This window comes from Panthera uncia, chromosome B1 (assembly GCF_023721935.1).
Source record: "Panthera uncia isolate 11264 chromosome B1, Puncia_PCG_1.0, whole genome shotgun sequence".
Taxonomy (NCBI): Eukaryota; Metazoa; Chordata; class Mammalia; order Carnivora; family Felidae; genus Panthera; species Panthera uncia.
This window is the reverse complement of record NC_064811.1, coordinates 71,571,819-71,597,802: the sequence shown is the minus strand read 5'-3', so window position 1 is coordinate 71,597,802 and position 25,984 is coordinate 71,571,819. Positions and strand designations below refer to the sequence as shown.

General features: G+C 40.6%; 1 protein-coding gene across 3 annotated transcripts in view; it reads left to right on the top strand.

Moving 5' to 3' along the window:
* Positions 1 to 25,267, top strand: part of FAM13A (family with sequence similarity 13 member A) — a 330,318-nt gene extending 305,051 nt beyond the window's left edge. For 2 of the 3 annotated variants that reach the window (XM_049630874.1, XM_049630876.1), the window contains 5 exons: positions 9,434 to 9,529; positions 11,696 to 11,779; positions 17,338 to 17,534; positions 18,075 to 18,176; positions 20,638 to 25,267. In XM_049630874.1, the coding sequence (XP_049486831.1) occupies positions 9,434 to 9,529; positions 11,696 to 11,779; positions 17,338 to 17,534; positions 18,075 to 18,176; positions 20,638 to 20,764 (606 nt within the window). In that variant the 3' untranslated portion in view covers positions 20,765 to 25,267. The remainder of the gene's footprint in view (positions 1 to 9,433; positions 9,530 to 11,695; positions 11,780 to 17,337; positions 17,535 to 18,074; positions 18,177 to 20,637) is intronic. The other variant, XM_049630875.1, reaches the window with a different exon arrangement.
* The last annotated feature ends 717 nt before the right edge of the window (positions 25,268 to 25,984 follow it).

Here is a 25,984-nt window from a genome sequence, read left to right as displayed (position 1 = left end):
GGATGTCTTCTTTAGAGAAGTGTCTATTCATGTTTTCTGCCCATTTCTTCACTGGGTTATTTGTTTTTTGGGTGTGGAGTTTGGTCAGTTCTTTATAAATTTTGGATACTAGTCTTTTATCAGATATGTCATTTGCAAATATCTTTTCCCATTCCGTCGGTTGCCTTTTAGTTTTGTTGATGGTTTCCTTTGCAGTGCAGAAGCTTTTTATCTTCATGAGGCCCCAGTAGTTCACTTTTGCTTTTAATTTCCTTGCCTTTGGAGATGTGTCAAGTAAGAAATTGCTGCGGCTGAGATCAGAGAGGTTTTTTCCTGCTTTCTGCTCTAGGGTTTTGATGGTTTCCTGTCTCACACCCAGGTCCTTCATCCATTTGGGTTTATTTTTGTGAATGGTGTAAGAAAGTGGTCTAGTTTCATTCTTCTGCATGTTGCTGTCCAGTTCTCCCAGCACCATTTGTTAAAGAGACTGTCTTTTTTCCATTGGATATTCTTTCCTGCTTTGTCAAAGATTATTTGGCCATACTTTTGTGGGTCCAGTTCTGGAGTCTCTATTCTATTCCATTGGTCTATGTGTCTGTTTTTGTGCCAATACCATGCTGTCTTGATGATGACAGCTTTGTAGTAGAGGCTAAAGTCTGGGATTGTGATACCTTCTGCTTTGTTTTTTTTTCTTCATTATTACTTTGGCTATTTGGGGTCTTTTGTGGTTCCATACAAATTTCAGGATTGCTTGTTCTAGCTTCGAGATGAATGCTGGTGCAATTTTGATTGGGATTGCATTGATTGTGTAGATTGCTTTGGGTAGTATTGACATTTTAACAATATTTATAATTCCAATCCATGAACACGGAGTGTTTTTCCATTTTTTGTATCTTCTTCAATTTCCTTCATAAGCTTTCTATAATTTTCAGCATACAGATCTTTCACATCTTTGGTTAGGTTTATTCCTAGGTGTTTTATGCTTCTTGGTACAATTGTGAATGGGATCAGTTTCTTTATTTGTCTTTCTGTTGCTTCATTATAGGTTTATAAAAACACAACTGATTTCTGTACATTAATTTTGTATCCTGTAACTGCTGAATCCATGTATCAGTTCTAGACTTTTGGTGGAGTCTGTTGGATTTTCCATGTATAGAATCATGTCATCTGCAAAAAGTGAAAGCTTGACATCATCTTTGCCAATTTTGATGCCTTTGATTTCCTTTTGTTGTCTGATTGCTGATGCCAGAACTTCCAACACTATGTTAAACAACAGCGGTGAGAATGGACATCTCTGTCGTGTTCCTGATCTCAGGGAGAAAGCTCTCAGTTTTTCCCCATTGAGGAGGATATTAGCTATGGGCTTTTCATAAATGGCTTCTGTGATGTTTAAGTATGTTCCTTCTATCCCGACTTTCTCGAGGGTCTTTATTAAGAAAGGGTGCTGTATTTTGTCAAATGCTTTTTCTGCTTCTATTGATAGGATCATATGGTTTCCATCTTTTCTTTTATTAATGTGATATGTCACATCGATTTGTGAGTATTGAGCCAGTCCTATAGCCCAGGAATGAATCCCACTTGATCATGGTGAATAATACTTTTTATATGCTGTTGAATTCGATTTGCTAGTATCTTGTTGAGAATTTTTGCATCCATGTTCATCAGGGATATTGGCCTGTAATTCTCCTTTTTTGTGGGGTCTCTGTCTGGTTTGGGAATCAAGGTAATGCTGGCTTCATAGAATGAGTCTGGAAGTTTTCCTTCCATTTCTGTTTTTTGGAACAGCTTGAGAAGGATAGGTATTAACTCTGCTTTAAATGTCTGGTAGAATTCCCCTGGGAAGCCATCTGGCCCAGGACTCTTATTTGTTGGGAGATTTTTGATAACTGGTTCAATTTCTTCGGTGGTTATGGGTCTGTTCAAATTTACTTCTTCCCGTTTGAGTTTTGGTAGTGTGTGGGTGCTTAGGAATTTGTCCATTTCTTCCAGGTTGTCCAGTTTGTTGGCATATAATTTTTCATAGTATTCCCTGATAATTGCTTGTATTTCTCAGGGATTGGTGGTGATAATTCCATTTTCATTCATGATTTTATCTATTTGGGTCATCTCCCTTTACTTTTTGAGAAGCATGGCTAGAGGTTTATCAATTTTGTTTATTTTTTCAAAAAAACAACTCTTGATTTCATTGATCTGCTCTCCTGTTTTTTTTAGATTCTATATTGTTTATTTCTGCTCTGCTCTGATTGTTTATTTCTCTTCTTCTGCTGGGTTTAGGCTGCCTTTGCTGTTCTGCTTCTATTTCCTTTAGGTGTGCTGTTAGATTTTGTAGTTGGGATTTTTCTTGTTTCTTGAGATAGGCCTGGATTGCAATGTATTTTCCTTTCAGGACTGCCTTCGCTGCATCCCAAATCATTTGGATGGTTGTGTCTTCATTTTCATTTGTTTCCATATGATTTTTAATTTCTTCTCTAATGCCTGGTTGACCCATTCATTCTTTGGTAGGGTGTTCTTTAACCTCCATGCTTTTGGAGGTTTTCCAGACTTTTTCCTGTGGTTGATTTCAAGCTTCATAGCATTGTGGTCTGAAAGTATGCATGGTATGATCTCAATTCTTGTATACTTATGAAGGGCTGTTTTGTGGCCCAGTTTGTCATCTATCTTGGAGAATGTTCCACATGCATTCGAGAAGAAAGTATATTCTGTTGCTTTGGGATGCAGAGTTCTAAATATATCTGTCAAGTCCATCTGACCCAATGTATCATTCAGGGCCCTTGTTTCTTTATTGATGCTACATGATCTATCCATTGTTGTAAGTGGGGTATTGAAGTCCCCTGCAATTACCACATTCTTATCAATAAGGTTGCTTATGTTCGTCAGTAATTGTTTTATATATTTGGGGGCTCCCGTATTCGGCGCATGGACATTTATAATTGTTAGCTCTTCCTGATGGATAGACCCTGTAACCATTATATAATGGCCTTCTTCATCTCTTGTTACAGCTTTAATTTAAAGTCTAGTTTGTCTGATAGAAGTATGGCTACTCCAGCTTTCTTTTGACTTCCAGTAGCATGATAGATAGTTCTCGATCCCCTCACTTTCAATCTGAAGGTGTCCTCAGGTCTAAAATGAGTCTCTTGTAGACAGCAAATAGATGGGTCTTGTTTCTTTATCCATTCTGAAACTGTGTCTTTTGGTTGGAGCATTTAGTCCTTTTACAATCAGTGTTATTAGTGAAAGATATGTGTTTAGAATCATTGTGATATCTGTAGATTTCATGTTTGTAGGGATGTCTCTGGTAATTTGTGGTCCTTGCAACATTTCACTCACAGAGTCCCCCTTAGGATCTCTTGTAGGGCTGGTTTAGTGGTGATGAATTCCTTCAGTTTTTGTTTGTTTGGGAAAACCTTTATCTCTCCTTCTATTCTGAATGACAGACTTGCTGGGTAAAGGATTCTCAGCTGCATATTTTTCCTGTTCATCACATTGAAGATTTTCTGCCATTCCTTTTTGGCCTGCCAAATTTTAGTAGATAGGTCTGCTAATACCCTTATGTGTCTATCTTTGTATGGTAAGGCCCGTTTATCCCTAACTGCTTTCAGAATTCTCTCTTTATCCTTGTATTTTGCCAGTTTCACTATGATATGTTGTGCAGAAAATCGACTCAAGTTATGTCTGAAGGGAGTTCTCTGTGCCTCTTAGATTTTAATGCCTGTTTCCTTCCTCAGATCAGGGAAGTTCTCAGCTATGATTTGTTCAAGTACACCTTCAGCCCCTTTCTCTCTCTCTTCTTCTTCTTCTGGAATTCCTGTGATACAGATATTGTTCCATTTGATTGCATCACGTAGTTCTCTAGTTCTCCCCTCCTACTCCTGGATTTATTTGTCTCTCTTTTTCTCAGCTTCCTCTTTTTCCATAATTTTATCTTCTAATTCACCTATTCTCCCCTCTGTCTCCTCAATCTGTGCTATGGCCGCCTCCATTTTATTTTGCACCTCATTTATAGCATTTTTAGCTCCTCATGACTATATTTTAGTCCCTTGATCTCTGTAGCAATAGATTCTCTGCTGTCCTCTATACTTTTTTCAAGCCTAGCAATTAATTTTATGACTATTATTCTAAATTCTTGTTCTGTTATATTGCTTAAATAGTTTTTGATCAGGGGCGCCTGGGTGGCTCAGTCAGTTAAGCAGCCGACTTCGGCTCAGGTCACGATCTCGCGGTCCGTGAGTTCGAGCCCCGCATCGGGCTCTGTGCTGACAGCTCGGAGCCCGGAGCCTGTTTCAGATTCTGTGTCTCCCTCTCTCTCTGACCCTCCCCCATTCATGCTCTGTCTCTCTCTGTCTCAAAAATAAATAAACGTTAATAAAAAAATTTATAAATAGTTTTTGATCAGTTCGTTAGCTGTCTCTACTTCCTAGAATTTCTTTTGAGGAGAGTTCTTCTGTTTCATCATTTTGGCTAGTTTTCTGCCCCTTACGCGTTTCAAAAGCTTGTTGTGTGGTCTGTACCTGTGAGCACTGCTATATTAAAAGAGGGTCATATACTGTCCAGGGCCTGGCCCTTCAGGAGGTGTTTTTTCAGAGATTGTTACTTGCTCTCTGTTGTTGTGACTTTGGTTATTTTATTACCCTACTTGTAGTGCTATTTTGGACCCTCCATCAGGTGTGCTTTGATTTGTTCCTTGGAGTAGCCCATCAATCCACTTGATCTGCATGTAAATCCTGATCTGGATCTTGCCGAAGTTGGCCATTGCCATCAGCTCATCGCACAGTCCACCGTTTTTACCTGATAATAAAGAGGAAACAGTTGCCATTTTCTGAGTTGATGGGCCAATATGCAATAGTTCTAAGAATCCATCTCATTTGTCTTCTCCTGCCAGTGGTTTTATGACTCAGAGGTATCCCTCCACACACAAACTCAAATCACTTGTTTTACTAAGAAGATTTTTAGGTGGCACAGTGCTTCTGTGCTACTGTTGATAGCTAGAGGTCTTGTGAACTCAATACAGGCAGAGCTCTGAGCTTGGAAGGCAGAATTCTTTATATTCAGAAGATAACTTGGTTAAGCCCTATTAGAGGAAAATGCTTCACTGTGACATTTTTAGTATGTCTTAACCATGTTAAGTTTCTACTTTACTTCACATCTTGCTCATATGTGAATGGAAAGAAAACTGGGCTGGGAGTCAGTAAACCTGAGTTCTTGACCCAGATCTACTGCCTTGGGCAAGTCATTACCCTCTCAGGTGCTTAGTTTCATCATATGAAAAAACAAGGCTCATCTAGCTCTAACATGCCATGGTTCTAGTTCCATCTTTATCTTCAAATTAAAAGCATCAATCATTTTCTCTTTGACCTTTGTTGTGTTGTGCAGGTAACAGACCCCAAATGGGTATTTCTATAGGGAAGTTTTATCTGAGGCTAAGACAAAAACCATCACAAAAGATAAATGCAGGCAAATACAGTTGTCTCATCAGGTCTTTGTAATTTCTGTCCAAGACTTTCCTCTACTTAAATGTGGATTAATTATTGTCTGGTGTTCCCATGGTACCTGGAAATATTATCTGAGACTTTACAGAGCAACCAAATAAAGTGGTAAGAGACCAGTAAATGAAGATTTCTTTTAATCAAAAACAAAGACAGAATGGGAGGAGCTGCCTTCCCCCATTAGATGTTTGTATCTAGGTTTTTACGTTGTCCTGATTTGTGTGCAAAATACATCTCTGTAGTAACCCTTTTCCCACACACTGGAAAGCCATTCACAGCTACCACCTAAATGAAAATCTAATAAAGGTTTGAGGCAAGAGGAGTGAAAGTATAATAGAAAATACCATGTATTACATGCTTAGCCTAAAGTTATCTTCAAGCAACTGTACATCATAAAGATTTTCTAATCTGAATTCTACAGTTTACCAATCAGGAAACCGAGGCTCAGAGAACTTTATTGGCTCATTTAAAGGCCAGAACCAAGAACTGGGTCAATAACAGAATCTCCAAGCAGCCCATGATTCAAGAATAAGAGACATTGACTTCCAAACAGTTTTCCCATGGTCCATTTAATATCAGCTGACCCTTTTTTAGCAGTTCAGCCAAGGCCCTGCTTTGTTTATGTAACTGTTGGTTAGATTTTGGCTCATCTAACAAATCCACTACTGATAATTGCATGTGACATGGCTTTATGGTGAGTGAAAATTGTATTAACTTAGGAGTATCACCAAGCCTTTGTCTTCAGAGATATTTCATGAAAATAATTCTGGTGTAAATCAAGTAGTAACAGTTCTTTCCATCCGTCAGACTTAAAGATATTTAATATTTTAAATTTGCCATAGCTGACTGGTTTTACCAGGTAAGTCTCCTTCTAAAATCCAGACCATCCTCTACAATCCAAAGATGTTTATGCCAAGCAACAAGTAATAGGATGCAAGTCCACAATGGGGAAATGCTAGCTCCTTATGATTATTTTTGGTTTGTCTTTTGGTCACTAAACTATTGTTTATCTTGCACAGTATTTCTCCACATGTTATGTGGTGACAATTAGGATGTGCCTTAACCTCATCTGAAACACATTTAATGGATACATCTTGTATTTAAAAAGTTATTCCATGTGTTCCAGTCCTAAATTTTGTCATTCTACACGTGAGATTGTACAAGTCCTTCCATTTCTACTCCTCAGACTTATCTGTGGCTGTTGTTCAACTCTTGCTGAAGTATGACATAAATACAGAAAGGAATTGAAATTATAAATACATATTTTGATGCAGTTTCACAAAGTAAACAAGTCCAGGTAACCAGCATCGAGAAACAAATGTTGCTGATCCTCTGAAAACCCTGCTCCCAGCCCCTTCCAGTCCTTACCATGACCTCCACTGCGTGAAGGAAAAACCATCATCTTGACTTCTAACTCTGTAGATTCTACTTGCTTATTTTTGAACTTACAGAAGTAGAATATTATAGTATGTATTCTTTAGTGTCTGGCTTATTTTACTTGGGTTTATTTTTGTGAGATCAATGCACAATGCTACCTGTAGCTGTGGCTCATTCATCCTCATTCTGTATAGTATTCAGTTTGGGGAACATACCTTATCCACCCCATTGTTAGCCATATGGATGGTTTCCAGGTGCTGCTGTGAACATAATTCTGTATGGCTTTTGGTGAGCTTAAGGCCACGGTTGTTTGGTATATACTTAAGAGTGGAACTGAGGAGGGGCGCCTGGGTGGCTTATTCAGTTGAGCGTCCATCTTCGGCTCAGGTGATGATCTCGCGGTTCATGGGTTCGGGCCCTGCGTTGGGCTCTGTGCTGACAGCTCAGAGCCTGGAGCCTGTTTCAGATTCTGTGTCTCCCTCTCTCTCTGCCCCTCCCCTGCTCATGCTCTGTCTCTGTCTCAAAAATAAATAAACATTAAAAAAAAAAAGAGTGGAACTGAGGAGTCCTATGTCCAGCCTTAGTAGACACTGCCACATAGTTGTCCAGAGTGTTCCACTCTTCACAGCAGTGAAGGAGAGTTCAGTTCTTCAGCATTCTTGCTGATGCTTGGCACTGTCTGTCCTTTCATGTTAGCTGTTGTGGTACATGCGTCCAGTAGTAACATCCATAGTTTGATCCTTAGACTTTCTTGTGTAAAATGATGTCTGTATTCCCTTTCTTTTTTGACAATCATCCGTGAAATAAAAATTTTAAAACTCCTTTTGATATGGTAACAAGAAATAGGAAAATTCCACTTGACTCTTAACATTGTGACATTAGGAAGAAATAGAAAAGATTATTTAGTGCTCTGAATAGAAAATAAGTCCACAAGATGTTTTTGCATAATGGCAGGATCCTATCCTGACACATGAAGTTTGTCCAAAGTCTACTTATTGTTGACCACTTTGAGAAAGGCAAAAATAAAAGGTTACAAAGGAGTGACCCATTCATGCATAATCCACAGTTGTCTTCAAAGCTGGAGGCCCAAAAGGCCCATTAGAGAAATGGTCACAGCTAATGCTATTTGCCCTTCCTTACCACTGTAACTCATGCCTTATGTGTGCACCGAAATAAAGCACAGAAGACAAATAGCAAACTCAAAACAAAGATACTTGATCCCTTTGGCCATTTCAGTAAACAAGTGAACTGCATACATACCTATACATTTTGCATACATATTTATGTTTTAAATGTTCACTCATTTTGCAGATATTCATGTAATATTTCCATTATGTCAGGCACTGACATAGTTTCCAGGGATACAAAACACAAACACCTGCTCTCAAGGGCCTTACAGTCTTAAAAAGGAGACAGATATGCCAACACATAGTTACTATAGGGTATAAAATGTGTCATCCACAGATCTGCTCTAACAAAATACCATAGACGAGTGCCTTATAAACAACAAAAGTTTATTTCTCACAGCTGTAGAGGCTGGGAAGTCCAAGATCAAGGCACTGTTAGATTCAGTGTCTGGTGAGGGCTCTTTCCTGGTTCACCAACAGCCATTCTCTTACTGTCCTCACTTAGAAGACGGGGCAAGGGAGCTCTCTTTTTTAAGGGCACAAATCCCATTCATGAGGGTTCCACCCTTACCTAATCACCTCCAAATGTCCCAACTGCTTAATGCCATTACATGAGGGATTATGTTTCAGTAAAGGAGGTTGGCAGAGACATGCACATTCAGTCTGTAGCACAGCATGTGTGAAGTTACAAAGTATACACAGGGTGCAGTAGGTGACACACAGGTGAGTGAGCAGGTGTCCCAGAATGGGGGATGTTGGAAGATGCTGCACGGGGGAGGTGGCTTTTGATCTGGAAACTGCCAAACCAAGAAGCAGGGAGGCAGCCTTTGCAGGGCATACAGGACCAGGCAGAGAGGTAGGAGACAGCCTAGTTTATCTCTGAAGCTTGAGGTGTGACAGGAGAGGAGAAGCAGCAAATGACGAAAGGCTTCTAGTACCAAACCCCAGGGAGTTGGGTGTCATCCCCCCCCCCCCACCACCACCACTGCCTGAAGGGGCTGCTCTTTAAACATTTGTGAGCGCCCTGCCAGATTTTAGGGCTATGGAGAGGAGTCAGTCCATGCAGTCTTGCAGCAGATGTTCCTTGAATACCTACTGTTCGCCAGAACCTTGTCCTTAAAAACAACTTCATGGGGAGACAAACATGTAAAACAAAATGGATTACAGAGCCGCACCGTAAGTATTATAGAAATACATGCTTTCTTCTTCCCTGAACCTGAATCACCTGGGAATTCTGGTCGTAGTTTTGATTGAGGAAAAGCAATGCTGCTGATTTCCAAAGGTCTGCAACTAAAGTCAATATTTTAAACATTCACTGGCTGAAAAATATTATCAGTTTAAGTACATTTTGCAAGAATGGCCAGAGCGGAGTTGAATCATCTGTATTTCCCCCAGGTCCTGAGCTTGAGCTGCTGACAGCCTGACCACCAGAGGCAGGCTTCTCAGCTGCGTCGCTCTTGCTTTCAGGTAACCAAGAACGAACGTCAGGTCATGAAGCCGCTGTATGACAGATACCGGCTGGTCAAACAGATCCTGTCCAGAGCCAACACCATACCCATCATTGTGAGTACGGCGCCTTTCTGTGGTTGATTGCCTGCTGGAATGGGCCCTGGCTATATTAAGAGAGCCCTAACCTGCCTTCTCATTAATGAGTAGTCTTTCATAGTTAAAACCTGCCATTAATATTTATGGTTCATAAGCTTGAGGAATGAAGGATTTATCAGAGACTACTGAGGCTACATTTGCCAAAAATGAGCAAATGTGAAGCTGATAGAGTTTTGTTTTCTTTTGGGTGGCATGCTTTGACGTATACATCGATCTGACTCATGCTGGGTGGACCGCCCACCCCTTTCCTCAGAGACAGAGTGCCAGCAGGACAGGCCTGTGGTTTCTCTAGGCCTCTCCAGTCCACAGACCTCTCTGTCCCAAGGGCCCACTGTTAATAATCATCTCTCTCCCTCCAAGCGAGGGATAGCCCCCTTGGGAATCCTATCCAGGGAGAAATCCTCTAAGGAACTCAAGAGAGCCTCCTTTTCTTGGAGGCTGCAGACAAGCGTGAGGTAGAAGAAAAGGGAAGGAGACCACCATCCTCTGACTTACGCATAACGGCTTTTGGCCAAAGAAGGGACGGGAAACTTGCTGTCAGCTCTGGAAAGGCCTGTCAGGCGCTGGCCAGCTAGCCCTCCTCCCATATTCCAGTCTTGGCTTTTCCACCCAGCTTATGGGTGAGCGTTAATGCCCTGTCCTTCTCTTGGGGAATCACTTGCCTCTGTCCCAGTGCTCTCCTCTCCAGGAATATTAGGGGCTTCCCCTGATGGCTTTTAAACGTTTCAATCAACAGACATGGCCTTGCTTTTATTTTGTTATTAAAATGCATGCTTACATTAGCTGCCTCTCTTCCATTCCTGCTTTAAACCTCTTTGTTTAGGGGCACCTAGGTGGCTCAGTCTGTTCAACATCTCACTCTTGATTTCATCTCGGGTCATGATCCTGGAGTTGTGGGATTGAGCCCCGCATTGGACTCCACCCTGAGTATGAAGCCTGCTTGGGATTCTCTCTCTGTCTCTCTGTCTCTCTCTCTCTCTCCCTCTCTCCCTCCCTCTCCCTCTCCCTCTCTCTCCCTCCCCCTCTCCCCCACTCATGCAGCCCCTCTCTCTCTAAAATAATTTTTTTACAAAAGTAAATCTCCTTGTTTTTTTCTTTCTTTTTTTTTTTTTAATATTTTATTTTCAAGTAATCTCTGCACCCAACATAGAACTCAAACTCACAACCCTGAGATCAAGAGCCGCACACTCTGCCGACTGAGCCAGGCACCTTCCCTGTTTATTTCTTTTTAAAAATTTTTCTTAATGTTCATTATTTTTGAGAGAGAACCCATGAGTGGAGAAGGGGCAGAGAGGGAGGAGACACAGAATCTGAAGCAGCCTGAAGGAGGCTCCAGGCTCTGAGCTGTCAGCACAGAACCCGACATGGGGCTTGAACTCGTGAACCTCAAGATCATGACCTGAGCCGAAGTCAGACGCTTAACTAACTGAGCTGCCCAGGCACCCCCTACTGACTCAGCCACCCAGGCGCCCCACCCTCCTTGTTTATTTCTAAACCTGAGATATGATCTTTGTATTTCTTCTGACAGTGTACTTGTTCATAGGAATGAGGTTCCAGAGACTTTAGGCAGGTACATTAGAAGAAAGCTACTTTTCTAGGAATTTTTTGTGGAATAAATTAGTAAACTAACCAGTGAAAGGATTAAGTCTAAGGAGTTCTTTCATTCTCCAGCTAGGAGCCCTTAGTGCCCCTAAGTAAGTGTCCCTAAATAAGGTGAGTGTAAAACAGGGAAGTCACACAACCTTTGAATCACCTGAGGGGCCTATGTTGTTCTACTTGAAGCTTGTAACAGTTCTAGGGTTCCTGTACCTATTGCAATCAGGCAGCAGAGAGAGTGAGGAGCACACATTCCTCCTCAGGTTTGTTCTGTGTTCAGTTCACATACTCACATGCCATTCTTGCTCTAACATGGCCTCCTTGGTTTGGGTTGTGGGCTCTGGAGCGAAGCACCAACTCGGACGAGAACTTTGGTTGTTTCTGGTTTTCCTGGGAATTTTTGGTGGGGAGGGTTTAGAGTATATAATTCGAAGGCAGTAATAAACCCTAGTGATTCAGAGGAAGCAGAAGCCTGGTGGGAAAGGGAGAGGGGTTCGCAGTGTAACCAACTGTCACCGCCTGTCGCAGGGATCCCCCTCCAGCAAGCGGAGAAGCCCTTTGCTGCAGCCAATTATTGAGGGCGAAACTGCTTCCTTCTTCAAGGAGATAAAGGTGAGGACCTCCCGCTGCTCACCTCGTGCTGAATCTGCATCGCTCTCCCGGCCTCCCTTCCTCTTGTGGACACAGTGAGGTCGTGCTTGGGCCCTCGGTGGTGGCTTCCTGTAGTGTGCCCTCAAAATCAGTAGTGCCCGGAACCGCCTGTGATCTCTTACTGATACTGTGGTTGAGCTGATTTCCTTTATTGCATCTCATTCCCCTGCTTGTTTTGGTGTCTTATTTGTTGTTTGTTTTGTTTTTATTTTGCTTTTCGGGGATTTGGGTGGGGGGTGGGGGTGGGTTCACAATATTTTTTAGTTTTGTTTTTCCTCTCTTTGGAATGGATTTTCTGTATTCCAGAATCCTTTTTAATTAACTCATTGGGTAACTTCCACAGAAATCTTATTTACTGAGTTACTAGAAAACCCAAAATCAACTGGGGCAATACATATAGCATGCAACAAAATCTATCGTTTTATAGACCGATATCTTCCTTGTCTTTGACAGCTTGCTGGCGCACTTTCACCCACTCTTCCTTCTTTTTTACTTTCCCCTAACACATTTAGTCCTCGGGGCTGATTGTATAATCTGCTCTTGATCTGGAAATATAGTACGATTGCCAGCAGTCACTGGAGTTATATGCTCTGTTTTCTGCCCCCATAGTAATTATGGAGTTTATGCAGGTAATCCCTGTCTTCAGCGGCCGCTTTTGCTGGAGAGGGAGTACACTCTGTGCTCGCGGGTCTGTGCATCTCTGTAGGGACCCAACTGGCCTGGACCAGGATCAGCCTCTTTCCTGGTTTTGTTTCCAGACAACTGGAACGAACTGAACTGCCTTCTACAGGGCTCTAGAGATGAAAAGTCAGATTCAGTTTTGTTTTTGTTTTTGTTTTTGTTTTTTTAAATCAGCGATTGTAGGGGCGCCTGGGTGGCGCAGTCGGTTGAGCGTCCGACTTCAGCCAGGTCACGATCTCGCGGTCCGTGAGTTCGAGCCCCGCGTCGGGCTCTGGGCTGATGGCTCGGAGCCTGGAGCCTGTTTCCGATTCTGTGTCTCCCTCTCTCTCTGCCCCTCCCCCGTTCATGCTCTGTCTCTCTCTGTCCCAAAAATAAATAAAAAAAAAACGTTGAAAAAAAAAAAATTTTTAAAAAAAAAAAAAATAAATAAATCAGCGATTGTATTTTAGCAATTAATTTGGAAAGGAATGTCAAACCCAAAGCAGAAGTGAGTTTCAGGAGTTTCACTTGTCATATTTCTGTGAAAGTTTCAGGCCTGAGGTGGTCATTTATTTACTGTAGTCAGGAAAGGTTATTACAGAATATAAGGGCCTTGTTCCCATGAGGGACACCAGTTGAGAACTGCTCCATTGTCTTACCTGGTCCTCACCATTATGACGGAAGGAAGGTACCAGAAGTTACACTATCTTCTCTCTTATTTATTCTATTCCTTTTCTTACTTCTTGGGGGCCTTAATTAAATACTTCATGGACCTAATTTGAAGGCATTAGGCAATGATTGTGCTCACTATTCATATTATTTTAAATAGACCTTGTTTTATAAAAATGCTCTAAACATAAAATTTAGGCAAATATGCTATATTATATTTTAAAAATTGGAGCTATTTTCTTACAATAAGATTTGATGTTGATGAAAGAAGACAAATTTTGTCTGGTAATTTCACACAAGAATGAAATCACCATCACTGAAGAAATTTGGGCAGTTGTGTGTATGAAAATTAGAAATTCTCTTAGAAGCACACCACAGAACTGTTACTAGATAAAAATGTGTTCTTTAATACATCCAAAATATGACAGTTAATAATTGCCTCACTAAACGAATGGAAGATATATCAATGATGACGTTCTCCCAAATCTTCTTGTTTGGCTTAGTTTATCTTTTTCACAACTATAATTTGGCCATGGCTCTTCTCCTGGCCCATGTGGTGGTCAGAATTTCAGATAATTTTGCAATGCTTACATTGCTTTTGTAAATAGTGTTGTCTTTCAGTTCATTTTGTTCCAACTGGCCCAAATTATTAGCATGTGTTTGGATTGTACTAATTCTTGACAATTCTGATATAATTTAGAATTTGATATGGGTGCAGATCAGAAGATTGTATCGACATGGTTTCCTTAAAAACCACCCCTGGTTTTAAATGGTAGGAAACCAGCTGTGTATGACAAAGAGCCAGCTCAAGTTCTGGAGCCCAACATCTTCTAGCCCCAAAATCCTAGAGATAGTCTAGTCAGTTCTCCTTCCCAACATAAGAATTTCATTTAAAATTTATCTGACAGAATAGAGACACTATCTCTAAGAAGTGATTCCATCCTGAATCTTGAAAAGTTTACAACAATGGAGAAGTAAGGTCACTCATTCCATGGGCTAAGCGCCAATATTAGCTAAAAAGTGATTTTATAGTGTTAGTTTTATAATTATCATTATTGAAATACTAAAAAATAATAATTATATAATGTGCAATTTCAGAATATAATAACTTTGATAACTATAAAAATGACTTAAAATTATAATATTCTTAGTTATTATTAATGTATGACTTTCTACTTAATAGGCTTAGTGTTGCCTTCTGGAACAATATGGAATGAGCATAACTGCTTCTTCCTTGAGAGCCCTTCATGTCTTTACTGTCACCTCCCCTGTCTGCTCTCACCCACAGCCTGTGGAAGTTTTTTCTCCAAGTTCTTCTTCCGGTTCCTCATGTGATACAGGTCACCTCCCAGCCACCCACCGGTTCTGCTGTATACACACATACCAGTTTACCTAGAGCCCTCGGACTCACTGATACCCAGAACTGAACATTGTTTTAGATATGATTTAGCCAGCAAGACAGTGGAGCAAGGACTGATCCTGATCTTTATCTGGATATCCAGGGCCGTTCGTCCTGCAACTCTATGCCTACATGACTGTCAATGTATTGTGAATTCGCTGTACTCTTTCTGGGGCACGTGCATTCAGCTTCCACACTGCAGACTTTTGGGGCCAGATAACTTGTTGTCGTTGGGGGCTGGCCTCCATCCACCAGATGCCAGTCGTGCACTACTTCCACCCCCTTCCCAAAATGTCTCCAGACCTTGCCAAAGGTCCACTAGGGTCAGAATGACCCCCAGTTGAGAACCACTGCCCACGGCCCTATCTCACTGCTGATTTATGCAGTCCCCAGCTTGCTTTTCCTTGGATTGCTCGTCATTTATATGTCCATCTTTTATTTTCTAACCTAAATCGTACCACCTTGAATTTTTTCAATTAGTTACTTATCACACTTTTATATACCAGCCTGGTGAAACTGATTAAATCTAGACATTTTATTCCAACATATCAGATATCCCTCCCTACTTTGTATTCTCTATGCGTTCTGTGAATATGCCTTTTGTGTCTTTATCCAAGTGATTGATAAATACTGAGTAAGGCTGGGTCCGGCAAAGGTCCTGTTACAGACTTCCCTCCAGATTCATGCCACCCTGCATCAATTTTCACGATCAGCTCTCCTTTCGTAGATCAGCTCACCTCATTAATTATTGAAATCCAAATATTATGCCAATCCTGTCAATAAAGGAAAAATGGTTTTCCTAAAGGGGTCACTGTTGATCATGGATTCTTTTTCAGTCGTTCAGATGTTATCTAGTATTGATAACTTCTAGAATCTACCCAATGTGCACAAGGACCCTATGGTCTTATAATTGGAAGATCTAGGTTTATCATTTCTTTTTTTTTTCCCCTATGATTTTCACAGCTTTACTGAGAATAGATCTATTCAGCTTCCTCTTTAAATGCTTTGAGTTCCCACTGTGTGCAAGACACGTTCTCATCTTTTTAAGTTCTCTTAGGGCCTTGGGATGTAATTGATTAGGCCAAAACACCTGACTTTTATTTCTTACCTTCCTTGGGCTACAAGGCTATACTCTCCTCTAGTAATTTGTATTTTTCTTTTAAAACTGAGTTACTAGACTGTTTGACAGACATTAATTAGCACCTATGATATGCAGGCATTGGCTAGGCTCTAGGAACAGCAGTGAACAGACAGGCCCAAATCCTCGCTTCAGTGGAGTTTTCTGTCCAGTAGTTCCACCTGGTCCTTCCTCATCCAGGAGAGCAGAGGATGGGGGCAGGAGGTTGATCTGCACTGCCTCTGTGCCCCATGTAGCTTGCGAGGTCTATACGTTAATCTCCATTAATTCTAAAAACTACATAGGTGGGAATTGTTAACTTCCTTTCACAAAAAAAGAGAAACTTTAAAATTATTAGTTTTAAAGTCACTTTGACACTATAAATTTAAAATCTTCTTTAATAATTTCAACTTTTAAAAATTAATAATGAGGCATTTACTTCTAAGCAAAGAGATTGAAGATTTGACGTCACAGCAGAAGGGAATCTGAGAGAGCTACCTAGTTTTGACCAGTTTTATCTTCGTGCCTTCAGAGCAGTACTTTCATCATAGTTGTGCAATAGTCCTTTTTTTGTTTTTGTGTTTCCTGTTTATTTGTTTATTCACATTATTTCTCCTCAGAGGCAGTATTAGAAACATACCAAACTTTATGGTAAGAAAATCCACCCCTGGCAGTTTGCATACTTTGACCACCAATGGTAACTACTCCCACCTCCTGCGATTAATTTGCTGGATTGCACTGAAGTCACCTGGTTCAACTCGAACCGCCGATGTTGTGCTTGCTGTTGTTCACATATCTGTGCTCTTAACCACTTTTTAAATTTTTCAGATCTTGGGATATCCTCTTCTGGTCTGACTGTACATTTTGGCAGTAAATTACTTCTTTTAAAATCTTTCACTTAGACTGATATCATTTCATCCTTAGATTTACATAGCTTTAAATTGGCACTAAGAAGCTGTGATTTGACTTCATTGTTTTTCTAATTGCATTGCCAAGACAGACAGAGAATATCATGCTTTTCTGAGAATCTTGGATGCTAAAAAATACAGCCGCGTCCCTTGGAAGCTCCTTGAAAAAAATACTTGAGTTTTATGACCCCAATGATGAGAACATAAACGGTTTGATCTTTTCAAAACTTTCTTAAAATTGTGTGCATCAAGCAACCACAAAATATGTTTTAATCTCAACTCTTAAACAGAAAGGCTGTATTGTTTAATTTCCCAAGATGTTCATAGCTTAATAAAAAACACATTTTCTGAGGTCCAAAACTAAAGGAATCCTTAATGCACTGACTGCTGGTGGTGGATTTTGTTATGTGTTATCACAGAGCTGGGGATTTTTAGATTTTTTTAACTGCAGTTGATTTACGGTGTAAATTACAATGGTGGTTCCTTCATCCTCAGTCTTGACAAATGTTAATTGTGCTGTACACTAGTTTTTATAGTTTTATAGTTTTTCCCCCTACTGAGTGGCTGTGTTTAGTGTTTGTGTTATTTATTGTGTTCATATAGATGCTCAGTTATATATTGATAATGTGCATATGTGTTGCTAAATGTAGATACAGAAGAAACTATATGCTGTCTGGATAATTAAATGGTCGTTACATGATACTTACAATGAAAGAGTGCCAGGAAAAGTAACCAGATTTTTATTGGGGTTGTTTTACATCTCCAGGAAGAAGATGAGGGCTCAGAAGATGACAGCAACACAAAGCCGGACTTCACAGTCACTCTGAAAACCGATTTCAGTGCACGTTGCTTCCTGGACCAATTTGAAGATGATGCTGATGGGTTTATTTCCCCAATGGATGATAAAATACCATCAAAATGCAACCAAGACACCGGGCTTTCAAACCTCCATGCTGCTTCAATGTATGTATGTCATTTTGATGGTGGTGTTGAAATGTGTTGATGAAAATACCATTTTTAAATATTTTAGCCTTTGTATTTAAATAAGTTGTCCTGGGGTACATCTGTGTAAATAGAATGGTGAATTTTTTTCTTTTACTTCCAGCTCAGCATTTTTATATTCTCCGTTGCATGTTATTTGAGGCAGCACGCAAGATCTTGCTTCCACAGTCGGGGCTCTAGAATGGCACTCTGTGGTTCTGTTTTTCAACTCATCATTTAACATGTACCAAGCACAGATCTTTCTTTCAAAACAAAATGTGATAAAGTGCCATGGGCACTAAGACTTCATAAGTAGCGGGAGCTTTGCGGGAGTCCGGGGAGCTCTATCTGGTTCAGGGGATGGGAAACCGCCATTTCTGCTGACCCTCAGCTCCCTTAACAGCTTTTGCATTTCCATGCTTCCCCCCACTTCTCCACAACCCCTGTCAAATTGCACATTCATTATATCTATAACAATTCCAATTTAACCCAATTTTCTTGAAATTTTTCTGTCTCTCTCAGACCGGAACTCTTGGAACATCTTCAGGAAATGAGAGAACAAAAGAAAAGGATTCGAAAGAAACTTCGTGATTTTGAAGACAATTTTTTCAGACAAAATGGAAGGTAGTGCATGCTTCCTTTCCCCTCACTTCTCCCCCTCCACACACACACACCCCTCTTTTGCTCCTGTCAGATTTATGCAGTGCTCCAAAGGTGGGAAGCCCTCTGCCTCCTCTCTGTAACGTAGTCCCTTGGCTCGCGCCCAGGGCCCCTGGCAGTTTACGGTGAGATGGTGAGGTTTGTATGATCCTTCAGCAAGAAATCCTCCTTGAATAGTATCCAAGACTGATGTAAATTCACCTAACATCTATAAAACCTGTCACATCAAATTCTAATCTAAAAAGAGCAGCTTGAAGCTAAGTTTCCAGTTGACGGCACTGGTTTTTGGTTTGGGTTTGGTTTTGTCTTCGTAAACTAGAAGGAGAAATAAGGAAAGGGCAATTCTAAACCTTGGTATTTTTAGGCTTATTTTAAAAGCAAAGGTGATTGTTGTCAGGTTTGAATGAAAATAGACAAGAAGCTGTAAGTCCATGAGACTGACAGTATGCCTTTCTCCGGTGAGTTTCAAGACATGGCATAATCAACCTTGTAGAGCATTATGCTAAGGAATAGCATCCCCTGTTTGCTAGTGACCACAGACAGCTCTTACTCAGGTCACAGCCTGAGACCGGGAAGGACAGGGAATGGATTTATTTGCCTCTCTTACATGGAAGTTCAGTTTTAACATTTTAAAATGATTTTATTTTAATCCAAATTATTTAAGCAATATAAATATAGTTTCCCTTTAAAAGGTCCCCTTTCATCCTTCTCAAAAGTGTTTGGAAATAAAAGCACTGTAAACATCAATTTTGGTATTTAAAATGTATTCCAGGTCATTTCAGTTTATCATATAAATTTTGTATTTTTAGCGTCCCTGATTTGGATCTGTGAGTTTTTATACATAAATACTTGTTTTTCTTTCTCCATGCATTGTATGATATTTAGAAAACATAGACAAGCAGACAAAAGAAATAATATGCAAAATAATAACTGATGATAAAACAGAATTAATGTTTCTTCCATTCTTCTTTCTGAACATATTTTTGGTTTGTCTGTTTATCTTTTTTTCCATGTAATTATAGTCACTTTATGCAGATATCCTGTTGAGGAACTGTATAAAATTATGTAAACTTCACAGGTTTTAAGCAAGTATAGTTAATGGGAATTTATAATAATCATACAAGTTTTTATTTATGTATGTATGTATGTAATTTCTACACCCAGTGTTGGGCTCAAACTCATGACCCTGAGACTGAGACCCCCATGCTCTTCCAACTGAGCCAGCCAGGTGCATTATCATACACGTTTAAAACTCTGACTTCAGATATCATTAAATCTGGTCCCATTATTTCATATCTGAGGACAGTGAAGCCCCTCAAAGAGCAGGGCGAAGTCAACTCTCAGATGGCTATTCCTTTCATTGCCTTCTGCTGAGAAGCCATCTAGAGCCCTTTTCTTGAACAAGGCAGGGCATGAATCAATGAACTTTCAGTTCATTGAGCAAAATTATATAAGCCCCATGCTATCTACTTTCTTATATTTTTCTCTTTTTTTAATTTTTTTTTTGAGACAGTGCAAGAGGGGGGCGGGGAGCAGAGAGAGAGGGAAAAAGAGAATCCTAAGCAGGCTCCACACAGAGCCCTATGTGGTGCTCAAACTCACAAACCTTGAGATCATGACCTGAGCCAAAACCAAGAATCAGTCACTCAGCCGACTGAGCCACCCAGGGGTCCCTGTTTTTCTCTTTAAGAAGAAAAGGAAGCCTGGTATTTGAATGTTTGACATGTGCATTTCAAAGTGAAATTAGAAGCAGCTGGGCTGTATTGCTCCGTGGTTGAGAATGTAGACGGCAGCACTATTTCATCAAGCTCTGGTGAGGGTTATATTAGATCATGGACACAGGGTACTTAGCACAGTTCCTGGCCTACAATAAGCTCTCAGTTAGTACTTGCACATATAAAAGGTATGCATATAAGATTCCTAGTAAACTGTAAAGCTTTATTAGTATTATGTGATCCAATTGCTGAATTCCAAGAGTAATTTTATAACCAGGATATTAACTCTGTGTTTTTAAACCTGTAAATTATGGGTATCCCAGTTGGTAATTAGAAACTTAATAGTTCATTAGATGAAATCTATAAAAGTGAAAAGACATTTAAGTATAAATAAAGGATTTCAGTCTACAGAGACTCTTAATGCAAATTCATACACCAACATCAGAGAGAAAACATTTCTCGGTTTTTAGTCCTTCATGTCATTCTGCAAGATGCCAGATTAACTACAAAAACTCAGTTGCACGGTGCCTTCTGGGGGAAGCTGTCTTTCGCTGATTGTCTAAGCCCACCATCAGTCTTGATACCAAGTGACACTTGGGAACACCGATTCTACAGGTTGATAACTGCAGAGTTTCTACATGATGATAATTCACCTGATAAGCAATATCATCTAAACGATCCTCAGCCCCCTTTCCTTTTGTTTCCGTTAGAAGTGTCCAGAAGGAAGACCGCACTCCTATGGCTGAAGAATACAATGAATATAAGCACATAAAGGCAAAATTAAGGCTCTTGGAGGTGCTCATCAGCAAGAGAGACACTGATTCCAAGTCCATGTAAGGGGCACAGCCCCAGCCGGCACTAAGGGGGCTGAAGGTGCAGGCTGGACTTGCTACCCGCCTCCCCTGGTAAATAGCAGCTCTGCGAAACCCGGAAGGCAGCGTGGGAGCTGGACCTCAGAGCACACAGCCCTACTGCCTCGGGCCTTTGGGATCAGCTCCAGCTTCCATCGCCTGCCTTAGAAGCTGTCTGCATGGGAGAGGGCAACTTGCTCCGACTTAAGACTTTTGCAAGGAACAGTCAAGATCCCACGGGTGCACGTGGATACTGCAGGGGAAGCTTTACTAACGTTGGCCGTGCTGAATCACTACGTTGAGACACGCTCATCTACAGAGAATATACACTATTCTTCCCTGGATAACTGAGAAACAGGAGACCATTCTCTGTCTAACTGTGATGAAAACAAGCTCAGGACTTCCCTCTAGAGAACGAACTCGCTGTGCAGGTCCATGTTCTCTTTCCCAGGAAAGTGGGAACACGTGCTGGAGCCCTGTTTGCTGCCTGGGCCATTCTCATGACCTTTCCACAGAGCTGCGCCTTTCCCCACCCGTGTGGATCGTGTCCCCTTCAGTTCTCAGGAAGGCGGAAGCTGTACCTGCCCAAAATGGCAGTGCAGTCATCTATTTGATGGTGTGTTTCTTCAAGACTCCCTCAGCTGGCGAAGCATTTTGTTTCCTGACTAGGACTGGATCATCTGCAGAGGATGGAGGGAATGTGGCTATATTAATGTTGATTTTTAATTCAGGCAACAGGGTGAAGAGCCTGGAAAATTCTTTCCTGAACGTGGATTGCACTTATCAGTCTCAGATTTTAACACCAAACACTGAGCAAGGCCAGCATGCTATGACATCCTGTTTGGGGCTTGGTTTCATTTGACTCTTACCAAACATAAAAGATCTTGCTTACTTCTTAGCTTAAGTGTTGAGGATCATGAGAGAGAGAAAGAGCGAGCCTGTGTTCTAAACCTTCTGAGTACTTACCAGAGTTTTTTTTTTTTTTTTTTTTTAAGTAAACCTGCACTAAAATCCCCTGAGGGGTAAATGTAGCCCTCAGAACTCAGCCCAAGGCAGAATCTAAATCACACTATTTTCAAGATCATGTACGTATAAAGAGGAAAATAAGGGTGTGTGGTCACTTATGATTATAATTTTTTTCAAAGACTGTGTCACAAAGCTGTCTATATTAGACATTTGGGGAAGACCAGGGAATTTAAAGCACCAAACCATTCATCTCTCGCTGTGCTGATGTCACCTTGTGATTTGTTGTTCCTTTTTAACCTTCTGCGTCTGCACTGAGGAAAGTGAATTCTGTTTCTGCCTGTCCGTCCAAGGCCTACCTTTGTGCTTTGTGAGGTTGAGGTCAAGTGTCTGCACACCAGCCACTGGTTGCCAAGAGAAGGCACTTCAGCAGGCTCTGCCTTTTAAAGATCAAGTCGCAGGATGAACAGGAGAGCAAGGCTGCCCTCCTCTGTTTTGAGAGTTGCTTTCTTAAAGGGTACCATTTTGTTTTGTTTGATAATAAGAAGAAAATAAAGAGAACGCTAAACTCTATACAGACCGGTTGTCAGTTTCGAAATGGGCTCTTGAGAAACTGGTCAGATTGGATTTATAGCAGTGTTTTCCATTGCTGAGGTGAGGTAGAAGGTGTCAGTTGAAAATCGTTTTAAGTCAGGAGTGGGGAAAAAGAATACCTTTAAGTTTGCTCTTAACAATAATCATATAGAGAAGCATGAGCTGTGTTTGGAAGTGCCCTGTTTTAATCCACACATTTAAAGACGGTACATATTCCTACAAATTTAAATGTACATGAATATATAGTTTGGTATTCTTTGCTCTACTGTTTACATTACAGATCACTATAATTTCAAGGAGTTATATTATAAATAAAATTAAGCACTTTAGGATGTTTTCTATTTTTGAAATCTGAACATGAATCATTCACATGACCAAAAATCATATTTTTTAAGGAAATACATGTCTAGTGTGTCCTTTTTAAGTAATTATTCTCTTAAATAAGCTATAATATAAATCAAATCATTACCAGTTAACCTTTAAAGCACATCTGTTGAAGAGTATTGTTTTGAAAATACTAATATGCTACACACAGAATTTTAAAAGAAAAATGCTATATAAATGAGAAGCTACTAAATGTTTGAAATCTGTTGTTTCTGCCAAAGGTAAATTAAGTAAAAGACTTATCCAGGACTCCCCATTCAAATTTGTATGATGAATAAAAGAAAACACCAAGTTATAGTCAAATAAATTGTGCATGGTATGTTGTGTTTTCCTTTGTAATTTCTCATCTGTATACTTCCTAGAATGGCGCCCACATTAAAGGCGGAAAAGCCCTGTTTACACAAGACCCTATTTGAAGACCTGGCAGTGGGTTTTGGCTCTGCCAGAAAGGCTGAGGCAAATTTGTTTCCACAGCAACCATTTCTGCAGCCCAGGGTCTCATGGCCCTAGAGGCAGTGTCTTAATTGGCTTCACACAGAATACTCTGGACTGGGGTTTTTCCTGTGCTCTCTTGGGAATGTGTGTGTGTTTATTAGCACATGCCAACAAAACAAATGCCGAGGGTTATTTAATAGCAATGATAAGTAAAGGTAAAGCGTGAATAAACTTGATGGTATGATTGTAAGAATGAGAAATAACAGAGGCTTGTAATTTTCACACACGCATTTGCTTTTTATCGTGTTCAGTCTGGAGTAAACATTGAAATAGATGTTTATATTCAGTACGGTATCATGACTGCATTTCATCTCTGCATCATTTGGTTCAAATCTCACTTTGCAGACATGTTTGTGCAGGGTTTAGGATCAGGGCCTGCTGAGTTTTTCAGACAGCATGTTTGTCTTAAACTGGTAGAAGAAAGCTCACACAATGTCAGTGATCTCCCAATTCAGGGGAAATTTCCATCGAAGACCAAACCAAATTTCAAGCTGGGGAACTAATTTTTTTGAATTGCTAGCTATAAGAACGCATTGAGAGCTAAAAATTAGATTTCTTGCCTTTCGTTGACAGTTTGAAATCTAAATGTTATTATTTATTGCCTAGGCAGGGCTCAGCCACGTCTCTTGTTTGTGACATTGGTGTCATTTTTGCGTTGTCTCATTGTGATGCAATTCTTGCGTGGTGGCTGAAGAGGCTCTTGCAGGGCGTGCCTGCTCCCAGGTGTAGCATTTCTGGACAAATGCCGCAGGGCTGTGCTTGAAGCATAAATGTTGCACTGAGATGTCCTGAGGCCAGCAGTCTTGGAGCCCCTGGGGGCTGAGCATTTGTTAATGTGGTTGAGCTTAGAATTCCTAATAAGCCGAATATTTAGGTTTATAAAAGGGGCAGTCGTGGTGCCAATTAGGTTGGTTCTTTCTGGAACTTCTTAGTTCCCAGCAGACAGAATTGGGCCCAGTATCCAGAAATGATCAGATTTACAAGGTAAATCAAATTTCAGTTGGTTGATGAACTTTTTAAGAGATTCTTAATCTGATAATGAAGATACCGCTTTTCTTAACAGTAAGACCTTACTACTTTTGATGGTATATTTGTATTTGAGTACCATAAACTATTAACCGCTTTATGAAAAGTTGGTTGTAGTCTAAATTCTGTTTTGATTTCAAGAAGAATCCTCCTGACACACTGCTTCCTGGATTTTTTTTTCCCCACCCCTAGGTGGAGAGAGGTGGTTTCTGCCTCATGATCAACATCTCCTTGATGTTCTTTTCAGTATCCACTTGGTTACGTCGACAGGGGGAGACAAAACTGTACTCAAATGTGAAGCAGTGTTTCTTCTGAAGCACATTGTGTGTGGCAGAACTCAGTGTGCTTTGTTTTCTTTTATTCCCTTCTTTTATGTTTTCTCCACTTGACCCTCAAAATGTACTCAAGTACATTTTGATGTAAGACTAGCTAAACATATTTTCGAGTGTTCATTCAAATTGTGCACACTCACACCTTGCATGGTGGCCAACCTGGCACACTCCAAACAAGAATGATCTATATGTCAGGCACTGCACTGGGGCACTGGCCATTTTGCAGAATCCAGAGTGTGCCCCTGTGGGTGCCTGCATTCTTCTACCACGATCCTTCATACTAGATGTACATAGGCTGAGGTCAATTACCGATGTACACAAAAATGTTTGTAAAATGAAATCTGTACACCTACAAGTTCATGTGGCTGGGAAGCTGCAGTTATGTCTCTAGAGACTCTCATTTTGCCTGGAACCCAGCCTGTTGTGGTCATGCTCGCGTCTTGAGAAATGGGTTTGGCAGATCTCTTTCTCAGTCTGAAAGCACCTCTACATACGGTCATGCAAATCTCCAAGAGTAGATACAATTTTAGTTACTAATATGGGCCCAGAACAATGTTTACACGACATATAAGCAGAAAGTATTTGAAATTACAGTTGTCCTTTTTTAAAATGTAAACTGAATGAAAAACGTTATGTACATTTTTGTACATGACTGTATTTTGTGTAAACTTAAATAAAATATTTTTAACTGTGAATGTTCTGAGATTTTTGACAAAATCAGGAGTGTATGACAGCTGCCTGTGTGGTCTGACCTTAAGGTAAGGAATCACTGCTGTTCCCTGAACTCCCCAGAAGCTTCATGAGGATTAAGCTTTTGTTATTCTGTTTCCAGGGAGGTCACTGGAAGGTGAAGCAAACTCATTACAAATTAGGCATGCCCATGGTTCTAAGTAAAAAAATGGGCTTTTGCTCTGTGCTCTATTCATGGAAGGGCCTGAAGGGGCAGAAGTGAAGGCATTAAGCTAAAAAAAACGTGTTTAATTAAGTATCTTTGCAAAGTCAATGAGGCCATTATAGTAAATTCGTTAGCTACTTATTATTCTGATGCTAATAAGGCCAGCAGAATACTGTGACTCAGAGGAAAAGGTGCATTTCAGTTTAAAGTGAGCATCTTGCCCCGTGCGTCAGCTGCCACAAGCCAGGCACTGCCTCACGAGCACCTTGAACAGCCTCCAGAGTTGGGGGGCACAGCTAAGAACACACCCCTGTGATGATGGTTAGGCATGCGGGTATTCTTTAAGCCACACGTGTTACATGGGCTCTACATGCCAAAAGTGAACATTAAAAATATAAAGCCTGGGGCGCCTGGGTGGCTCAGTCAGTTAAGCGTCTGACTTCAGCTCAGGTCACAATCTCACAGTTCGTGGGTTCAAGCCCTGCGTTGGGCTCTGTGCTTGACAGCTCAGAGTCTG